General features: G+C 36.8%; 1 protein-coding gene across 1 annotated transcript; it reads left to right on the top strand.

The window, feature by feature from the left end:
- The first annotated feature begins 215 nt into the window (after positions 1 to 215).
- On the top strand, positions 216 to 395 carry LOC134001414 (protein TUNAR-like). The gene has a single exon (XM_062441027.1). The coding sequence runs from the start codon at positions 249 to 251 to the stop codon at positions 393 to 395; it is 147 nt and encodes a 48-aa protein (XP_062297011.1). The 5' UTR covers positions 216 to 248.
- Positions 396 to 11,242: the final 10,847 nt, after the last annotated feature.

The raw sequence follows: 11,242 nt of genomic DNA, 5'->3' as shown, positions 1-11,242 counted from the left end.
TCGGTGGAACACAAGAAAAAGTATTACTTTGTTAATTACTTTTTAATTATTTTATTGCCTAAATCTCACCAATGGATAGATTTTCTTGTTGGGATTATCGCTGTCCACCATACATTATGCAAAGAAAATCTTCAAAGGCAAATTTATCCAGTTGCAGTAACTAACACATGGATTGTGGTTTTCTTTTCTCTCTTATCTGCTCACTCCAGACTGGTCTGAGACGCAAACTTCGGACTTTTCCAGGGAAAATGGTAAACACTGTCTACAGTGATGAGGAAAAGGGTATCCAAGACAAGGAAAGTAAGGAGGAGTCCATCTTGGCCATGTTGGGCATCATCGGGACCATTCTCAACTTGGTAGTCATCATCTTTGTCTACATCTATACAACCTTGTAAGTTTTACTGTTCTTCGTTAGTGGGCAGATCAGACCCCGTCTGTGCTGTTGCAGCTATGTCGACTGATGTGGAGACACGGATGGGAGGAGGAAGGGAGAAGAGGCCGGACTTTCCCAGGGGTGAACTGGATCTAAGACTGTGTGATCGCCATATGGCATCCTTCCTGCATCACTTCAAACAACTGAGACTATGGGAAACTGGCCTGTTTCTCTCCCCTTTACAGGTAGAACTATTCAGAATATTCGGTCAGGTCTGACTTGTACATACATGCATGATGCTGGTGACAGACTCTGAACCAGACAGGCTCAAAAGATGCAGCTACCCACACAGGAACATGAAAGACTACACAGAGTGTGGACGTTTTTGGAAAATATTTTTCAGATGTTCTTCTTTTATGAAATATGGAATTATGGCAATCCATCTAATTAGCTTACAAGGATGAAAGATAAAGATATACAGAGTAAGTAAACACAGGTGTCTGCATTCCTGTTTGTTTTTTTCTCAAAGAGTTTCTCAGTAAAACACAACATGCATCCATTTAAATAAGATTTTAATGGACACGATAAAGAAAGCTGGTGTTCAGCTTAATTCAAAGCTTGTTTTTATACTATTTTTCTCACTGTATTATTGAAAAAAGTGACTTTGGATGGAGACAAAATCATTGATCACTTGAAAATGAGTTACATTCACACGGTTCTTCAATTGTTTAATACAAATGTACTGAAACAAATGGTTTCTTTAAATAGCGTTTGAGTCAGTTTAAAGTGCTGTAAAGCTATCCATAATGGATGCACTTGACATTGTGCTTGACATAAAATGGTAGCAGATCAGATTGAGTTACAGGAATTAGTACATGGTTTCAAGCTTCTTGATAAATATAATAGGAATTAAAATTGAGCATGCATGACTTTATTGACATTTACAAACAGATTCATAGCACATTATATTATTACACTTTGATTTGTCCACTCGTCAGTGTAAATAGAGTTTACTGAGTCTGAGAGCTTTGGATGGTCTGCATTCTTCAGCCATTGATCTCAGTTTGTCATTGATTGAAAACGTAGACTTGTGCATAATGACTGTATGCCTTAAAACATGATAAAATGTCTATTTTCATTAAGTGTAAAATTATCAGGTTACTCGTATTTTGTGAGTGGTTTCACTTATTGTATATATGTGTGATTCAGTACCAATGTCATTTTCTTTTTTATTGGTGAAAGGTCATATATTGGGTAATTTTATAAAGGGTATTCTCATGCTCTTGTCTTAAACAACATGCAAAACCTTTGACAAAATTATGATATTTGAGTTATTTCTAGACCTGTACCAACTTTTATTTAAAAACATTTATCCATTTTTATTCTTTTCCCTGGCATACGATGGATGTGGTTTTTTGCCACACTGGACAATACTGTGAAAGTTATTAAAGTAACTTTCAGTATACTCAACCTTGACTGACTTATCATCCTCGATGTCTTACGCTCCATCCATCTGGGAGCTTTTAATTGATCCATGACTGGAAATATGGCAACATCTTTATATTTCAGAGTAAAACAGAAAGCAGAAAGCAGAAAGTGAGTCAAAAATAATTTCTGTATTCACGAGCTTATCAGATTCTTGGCTAGTATGTTTCAGCTTGTACATGTTGGATCCAGGTCGGGTGATATGACAATTTGATCTGAAGTAACCATTCTGCTTTTTTGTTAATTTTTCATTTATCCTTTCAGTTAGTTGCCAATTATAGATTTGCATTAAAGAAAGATTATATAAGAGATGAGAAAATGCCTATAAATAATGATGTACAGTATGTAGAGAATGTAAGGCTAGACAACAGGCTACATTATATGTGTAAAATATTTTGTTTGTGTTTGTCTGTCTACAACCTCATGATTTCAGAAAGTGCCTGAGATCAAAGTGTCTCAACCTCATGAGTCGAGAAGTGGAGGGAACAGTGATTTTATCTCAATCTGTAAGAACTTTATAAGACAGGAGAGTGGAAAACATTTGCAGAAAAAAACATGCGTCCTAATCCACTGCACTGCATTCATAATGGGACTACATTTCTACTTCATGGCTTAGTCAGTAAAGTCAGCCATTTTCTGTCTTTGGTTAGATCCTTCTACTCATTTTACAGAATAAGGAGAAGGAATGCTGAGTAAGCACATGGACAAGTCTTTCGAATGTATTCATATTTGATGTAAAAGTTGATTATATCCCTGTTATCCTTATGGTTTACTTATCTTCCCTAAAGCTATGTAATCTGAACTATTCTTACGTTTTATGTATGTGTATGCTAAATCTATTTAAAGTCATTGAATAGTCTGCTGTGAGTATCAAATGGAAGGGTTAAAACATTTTTCAGCTTGCAGATTTTGTAAAAAAAAAGCATTAAATAAATACATCTTGAAACTGATATCACTGAGGCTTGTTGTCTTGTCATACAGGGAAGGATGGAGATAAAATGGTAATATGGAACACATCAGCAACAGTCATTAAAGACAATATACATCACTTTTGAAAGGTTCTTTCAGCATCCTGAATTCAGAGATAAAGAGCGCTTAACAGAAGTGGAAACTATTCACTCAGTAGCCCTGAAAATCTATTCTCTCCTGCATTTGACAGCTGTATGAGATTACAGCAGAGCCTACGAAGAAAATGGAGGAAGAAACCAGATCTTAAAGAGTCTTCAGCGTAACATTCTGTGAGACATATTTCTCTGTCTAGCTGCAAATCGATCTGAAAGATGGAGAAAAACAGAAGCAGCATAAAACCAGAAGGACAAAGACACAGAAACAAAATCGCCCTCAACAAAGTAATGCCCCCCCCCCCCTCCTTTTGGTTTGTATCTTTTGGGTCATATATGTGTCAGAATAATTTCCCACTCCATTAAAAGAGCTCCGTGACTGGTAACTTACTGGAATAATCCTGTTGGTGGAGAAAAAATAAGACTAAAAACAGCTTCACTCCACGTTTTCTTTAAATATAATGGGTTAGGCAATGAACCAAGAAAAAGGTGTTGTTGGAGGAACCCCAGCTGCTTAAATTCACACATGCCCAGAAGCCTGCTTTAAGCTGTTGTTTCACCTGGATCCAGGAACCAGGCAGTGCAACCTTTGAAATCATTCTCTCTTTTGAAGCTGAAAGATGCTTGGTGAACAATGTGCAGGAGATTGCGGTGCATCGCAGATGGATGACTCAACCGAGCAGATTGTCCGCGCAGACATTCCATCTCTATCTAGCTGAGCTGACATTGTTTTGATGGTTTCACAGAAAAGCTGTGCGGGTGATTAATCCATCCACCACACAAGGCACACCAAATCAACAAGACATACTCGTGGCTGGAAATGTCAGGCTGTTTCTGTTGTTATTCAAAGACAATTCAACCTGTGACAGTAGCACTCATTAAAATTTAATACGAAATTGCAAATCATAGATTTTCAGTTGGACACAAACTCACTACCTTAAAAAAAACAACAAACAAACAACAAAAAAACCTTATTATATCAACAGAATACAGATTATTTCATTACAAAACACTGTCCTCAAGCATGATCACGCACAATGTGAAAGTAATTTTATTTGACTGGGAAAAGGGTCAGATGTGCAATCTGGCATTAACAGTTTTGCTGTGATTAAATCTCAATAGTGTGTTCACAGGGCAAATCTAAACAATTTGATTAAAATGGATTGCATTCCTTTTAAACACTATACCTACAGACAGTTTATTGCTAAAAACAACAGAGCTATACATGGATCCAATGACAGCTGAAAATGGCTGCAGCCATAAGTAATATGAAACTAAAAAGATAAGAAGGGGAAGCTGATCCAGGATAATTGCATCTTTTTTCTATCTTATATTTTATCTATCAAAGTCTTTTATAATACTTTCACCCTACCTATTTAGTGTTGTGCAACAGTCACAAAAGGTCACAAAAGGCGGGTTAAGTATTTGCGACTTGGTCCACTTGAAACTCTCGAAAAGTTTGTTGTGAAAAAGGATCTATTACTAACAACTGCAGGTAATGTGCAAAGTGTGTTTTGCAGTTGTCATCTACACACAAAAATAAGGACTTTTTCAGTTATGTAAAACACCTAGGTAAAAATAAAGATGAAGGTCTGCACACTGTCGACTGCCTTACATGCATTTAAAAGGACTTCCACTAGTTACGTTTCAAACTCCATGCTCTTCTTCAGAAACTTTCTTTTCCCTTTCTTATTTTTTTCAATTGTGTGTCTGTTAATTCAAACAGAACGAGTGCTAATGAGGAGGACATGATTGAGTTAAATTTCATGGCAATCCATTCAACAGCTGTCAAGACATTTCACAGAGAAACAAAAGTCAGAGAACCAGCCACATATGCACAATGAGATATTTCTGGTGGTGACAGGGGAGTAGCAGGAAAAGCATCAGTAAGTTTATGGTCAGTTGCTCAAAATATGTTCCCTTAATAGATTGGGATGTTTGTTTTTCTCAACTGTAAAAATGTATGTATTTATTTTTAAATTAGTTTATTTGTCAGGGACAGTGCATATTAATAAAAATGTCTGTAAAAATGCCAGAATTAGCCCAAAGGCTAGTTTTTATCTGTTGTCCTTGGCCAGGTGTAAGATGGCAGCCTAAAATCAATAAACAGATTTAAAACATTCACTGCCTTGCTCTTGATATCACTGATATACTTTTCTTGATGGTTGCAAGAACTTGCACATTGCCTGGGTTGTCAAAAGGCATTGTGAGACGTGGGAAATCAGTAACTGAGGCTGACGCATGTTGAGGAAGGGAGGATACAACATATACAGTATACACACACAAACACAACACTCATGGCTCAGCACTCACACACCTCATGGAGTATACTGAACACTGCAGATTGATATAAAAATATTTGAGTGGAGCGTCAGAGAGTTGAATTTCAGGAGTGATTAAATATCTTGACTTGAAACATCTTGTCAATTCTTTAGTATCATGCTCAAATACAAACTAAGAAAAGAGGCAAGTGTAAGGACTTTTTTCAAATAACATTCAGTAAGACAAGTCAAACCCAAAGTTCAAAAACGTGAAACAAAGCAGACACACACACACACACACACACACAAATAAACCAGGTCAGGGTTCATTCAGAAATATCAATGTTGTGACTTCCCCGAATCCATTAGTCGCCAAAGTCCTCCCTCAATTAAAGATCTTAGAGGATTTCCCCAACAGATCCTGTCCTATATAGATTTCCTGTCACAAAGGGTGCACATATCCAGCTGCCTGTCTTCACATTTATTCATGCAGAGAAATAAATCCTGTGATCAAAATTGGGGAACAGGCTTGAAAGCCGTGACAAATCCTGATATAAATGTAAAACTTGAGAGAAGAAAGTGTCAAGTGTCAGGTTCAGCTTGGCTGTTTGAGATTACAAATCTTTTTTTTTTGCATGGGACATGTTTTTCGTTTTGTTATGCTGGAGATCAACCTGTCGGCCAAGACGGCTGCTTATAAGATCACAAATGTCTGGGATCCTCAGTGGAGATCTTTGTGTACTGGCGAGATGAAGAGGGTTAGAAAGGTACAAGAAAGACACTTTTAAAAGGATTTGATGGTGGGACTAAAGCTGAAGTTTCTCAAGGATATTGGTATATGTTTTTGTTTTCTGCAGTGAAAGCACCCCTACATTAGTAGACAGATCACTATCATGAATCTTTTGTTCCACCTGATAATATTGTTACTGGTAATGTGAATTTTATTGGTGCAGTATATGTGGATGGGTACAAATAGTTCATTATATCACTTTAGTTCCAACGGACATATAGGCAATAAACAATCTGCAGGTCGACATTATTAGCTTGCTGCTTGGCCTGATCTGTGATTTGAACACTCCCTACATTATTTAGTGACTTTGTTATCCAGTTTTGTTATTTGAATCACAGGGTAAATGCTGAGGTCTTAGAACTACCTGTAGCTGTGCCCTGCTAATACTAGCTAAACTATTTTACAGTGCATTATGTGATAAACCCAATGTGAGCTTTGTGGGAATCAGTGCTAACGTTGGAGAGTAGTGTTGGCAAGCTTCCACTTTCCAAGTGTAGGAAAGACTTAACCGTATAATAGGTCTTGCCACATGTTTAATGTTTACCATAAAACCAGTTTAAATCGACTGATCGATTCAACAATACCTTTCAAATTGATCTGACAAGGCTAAAGTTAAGGTTTAGTTTGGTTTAGGCACACACAGAACTGGGCTATGGTTAGGGAGAGATCATGGTTTGGATTAAAAATGAATATTAATTAAAGAACATTTTTTTTTTTCAAGGCTGTCTTTATATTGTACTCCTAGGAGTAGGAATTGTTGCAGCGACCAAGACCAATTTCCATCTACATACTGGCACTTCAGTACTGTATTGAGTGTGAGACAGACTTGAAAAACCCAAACCTATCCTTTAAGATTAGATATAAATCTTGGTTTGGGTTAGAATTACAATTTTGACCTTTGTCATCATGGTTACAACAATACATTATACATTGGTTGATTAGAGAACAATTGTGGTCATGGTTTAAATACTGGCAGGGGAAAAATTACCATGTTTTATTACGTATCATCCTTAATTTACTCCCTTTATGGACTTTGTGACTTCATAATAAAGTTAGCCAACCTCTTTGTTTTCTCCCATTATTATGGCTGCAGGAACTCTTTGTTACTTGAATGTAGACAAATGTCATTTCTGGGCATTTGCCGAAAAGATCTGATACATTTTGGAGGAGGACGGTCTCAAAGGGACAATTGTCTTAAAGGAATAGTTAAACATTTTGGGAAATATTCACTTTCTGGTTGTTAGATAAGATGATTTGCTCTGAGCAGTTGCCAGGCAACCATTGGAGACTCTAGTATGTTACTTCTACCAGCAAAGAAATAGTTCAGCACATAATTCCCCTGTAAAATGGGACAATGTTGTTTATACACTTTGGTTTTTGTATGGATTAAACAGTTCGAAATAGTTTGTTTTAGAGGTGCTGGCAATGAAATACAGTTACTGCTGCACTGAGCCAGGCTAGCTGTTTCCCTGTGTTTCTTGTCTTTGTGCTAAGCTAAGCTAAGCTAAGCTAAGCTATCTGATTACATGGTTGTAACTTCATATTTAACAAAGATGAGAGTGGTATCAATCTTCTCATCTAATGCTCTGCCTGAAAGTCAATAAGGGTCTTTCCAAAATATGGATCTTTTTCTTTAATGTGAATAATTTATCTGTCCGTTAATCTCTGCACAAGAATAAAAACAACTAGAAACTAAAACCTGACCAAAGAAGAGTATTGACAAAAGTCATCTGTATCATTATGCTTTTATTAAGATCATAAAACACATGTGAACAACACACCCACACATCCATCTCCTCTTTCCTGACACACACACACACACACACACACACACACACACACACACACACACACACACACACACACACACACACACACACACACACACACACACACACACACACACACACACACACACACACACTCTGACGCTCTCTCACTCTGCTTTATTAGCAGTAGACAAGACGAGGCAGAGAAAGTCATTAGAAGGAGAATATGCTTCAAAGCAGTTTGTCTTGCATTTAGGACACAAGCCAAGGATGCTCACTTTACTGAGCAAACATGCTTTGTTGTCATCTTTACCTTAGAAAGTGGGTCATTATTATCAGCACAGTGAACAGAAAATAAAACCTTTTGAGCCTCTGCTTAGTTACTTAAGAAGTAGCTAGTGTCCAGATGCTGACATTGATTTTAGAAACATTCAAACACCTATTAAAGCGGTGAAAGGTAGCAGGAGAGTTGAAATCACCCAAAGAAAACAGTTTACATTAAATTCAGTGCAGCTCTTTGACCACGAGTGATGTACTGAATATTATTAATTATGTTAGTATTCATTTAGAGTCTGGAGTTTCAAAGTGTTGCATGATTAAGTGGCTCTCTTGTCAACTGTTGGCCAACTTTTGCTTTTTTCCTTCTTTTAAATCCAGGCTGATCTTCCTAAGTATTGTGTTAGCTGACTGGAAAGTCTTACAGTAAGTTGGAAGATTTTTCTACCGTGGTTTGGAGATTACGCTGCGTCTCAGCTTACAGTGCTGCAAGATTTAAGGTTTACACATAAATCATATATGGTGTATTTAATATTTTACATATGATGATGATTAATCACAACTAATGATATCTAGAAAATCTGAGTTAAGTGATTCATGTCATTAAAAGATTTTTGTAAAGAATGTGTAGCATACATACCTTGGAGAAAAAAAAAAGAAAAAAGGATGATTGCATGGGAAAGGACAGATCACAGCAAGCAGGTTTTTTAATTGGCAAAGGAAAAGGAAAAGTTGGGGGGGACAGCTGTGTTGTCTCAATCTGAGGCTGGACTACTCAGCTCCTGGTATCTGTCACTGTTGTCTAAACAAAGACTGCTGAGCTGATCGATAGAGTGCAGACCACAGGGCCTCTAGAAAACTGGCTACTATAGAGAAATGTCTGTTTATGGGCACAGTGTGTATGGAAAACTACTGATTCAAAAATTAATTTAAAAAAACGTCCTCTGTTTTGCATTGGAACTTCAGTATTTCTGCCAGTCAGACAATACAAGATGGATTTGATCTGGTGTGGAATCAATGCTCACTAACTACTTACTCTGTAGTGGATAAGCTCAGCAGAATGGGTTTTGCTCTTACTGTACTTCTCACTCGCAGTCTGATTTGTACCCAGAGGACAGGAATGGATGACTCCCTGGCCAAATGATTAAGGCCGGGTAGAGTCGAGGTTTAAGCAGAAAAAAAAAGCCACCGACCAGACACAGTCGTATTCAAGAGCTGAAACACCCCAGTGCACTTCAATCAGTCCAGTTGTTGAGGGAGCACACAAGCTGTGCAGTTGCTGAATGTACATCCACTTGTTCCTGCTGTGTGAAGCACATCTCTGGTATATTCAAGGAGCATTTTATGTTTGTATTATTTTTCCACCGGTGTAACAACTTCAACATAAAAATGGAGGACACGCGCACACTTACTTTATGTAGCCTACTTTGGCTAAACACACATAATTTCTGCTTTTATTTCAATATGTTATCAATATATAATCATGGAGTGCCTCTCTTGAATGAGGTATACCCTTTTTAAAGGGTTTATTAACTGGAACAACAACTACAACAACTTTGTCATACTGGAGGAGGTTATGGAAGGAGTTTTCTTTTTCTTTTTTATTCAAACACAACTGAATTATAAAGCATTAGTAAATTATTTTTCTTAATATTAGCCACTAGTTACAACTTATAACCCCTTTATTGGGTTACTTATTAGAAAGTGGTACCAGTAATTGATTTATTAAAACCTCAAAATCTTTCCTCTGTCAACTTCTAATCCAGTGGCTTTTGAAAACGTTTCATACACCTAAAAGGTTTTTTTCAACTCACACTTGTTTCTGCATGATAATGCTTTAATAAAAGTGAAATAATAAAAATGTATTATATTTGAGTAACAAGGATTTTACAAACCAGGACTAAGCTGTCCTGATACAAATCCACACTGTGGTCCAGATTAGAATGACAGAATACGTGAAGAATCACAGAGGGATTAATTACTTAAGAAAATGAACATTGTTTTTGTCTTCATGTAAATCATGTAAAATGAGTACAGTGGGCATCAGGATGTATAATGTCACAACTAATATTATATGATTTGTTTCAAGTACCTTACTACATCTTCATTGACTAAAGCTCAGATAGGTCTAAAAATGATGTCCAGATGTTCTTTTGAGGCCAGCTAAGTCAGTGAATAACTGTCACATCTGTTGTAACTTGTCTAACAGTTCCTAGCTTCAGGAGTTTAATTTACACCTTAACAATGGTAGCAAATAATAAAAACAATAGCCTTAGCTTGAGATCAAATTAAGAAACAGACAAACTAATTTCTTAAAAAAGAAAAATGTTAATGCGACATGATAATTCATCATCATGCTTTAATTAGATACAACTAACAGGTAGTTTGTAGAAGAGGTGGACACCTTATCAGATGTTTGAGCAGCAACAGCAGCAACAGTGTAGTCCATTTTGGCACAGAGTCACATTTTAATGGGGTCACAATCAACACAGTCACTGTCTTCATGTTGGGCTTGTCAGGCTGCAACACAGATCTACCACTGCTTTGTTCTACATTAAACAGTGCTGTTAGGACAGGCGTAGGATACAGAGGCAGACATAACAAGTATGCAGATGACTGCCAAAAAACAGAGGGGGATGTCTTCATTTGAGCTGCCGGAGTAATTTCACGGCCCCAAAGACAAGTCTGTTTCAAAGAGAGGAATGAGAGACGGAGAGCAGACACATACTGCCCTCTGTTGATGCGTACTGAGAGAGTGAATCCAACCACGATTTGAAGGTACATGCATGAGACATACTGTATATTGAAATATGTTTTAACTGTTTATTACAGTAATTTAATTTAATACATTAATAAGGATTGATAAACAATTTAATGTATACAATAATCCCATATCATCAAAAAATTATAGCAGAAGGAAGACTTTGTAGTCCGAATTGAATATGAAATGATAAAGCAACACTAAAACAAAAAAAAGCCCCTAAAATTCTCAGCAAAACAGGAAGTCTGCAATTTGTTGCATGGTCATTAGATGTGGTTCGAATTAGAGTTTAAAGTTGTAAATGGTTGTTGTTATGATGTTTTGTCCATCACAAGCAGTGTAATGTATTAGACCATCTCAACATTTCATTGGTATCCTTCTCAAATATGTGACCCCAACAAAATATTGTCTGCTGCTGACCTCTAGCTGACACAAAAGGTAACAGCAAAAATGTTATTATTTTCCA

Source organism: Scomber scombrus, chromosome 19 (genome assembly GCF_963691925.1).
Source record: "Scomber scombrus chromosome 19, fScoSco1.1, whole genome shotgun sequence".
In the NCBI taxonomy this organism is placed as follows: domain Eukaryota; kingdom Metazoa; phylum Chordata; class Actinopteri; order Scombriformes; family Scombridae; genus Scomber; species Scomber scombrus.
The sequence above is the reverse complement of the archived record's forward strand: the minus strand, read 5'-3'. Positions and strand labels throughout refer to the sequence as shown.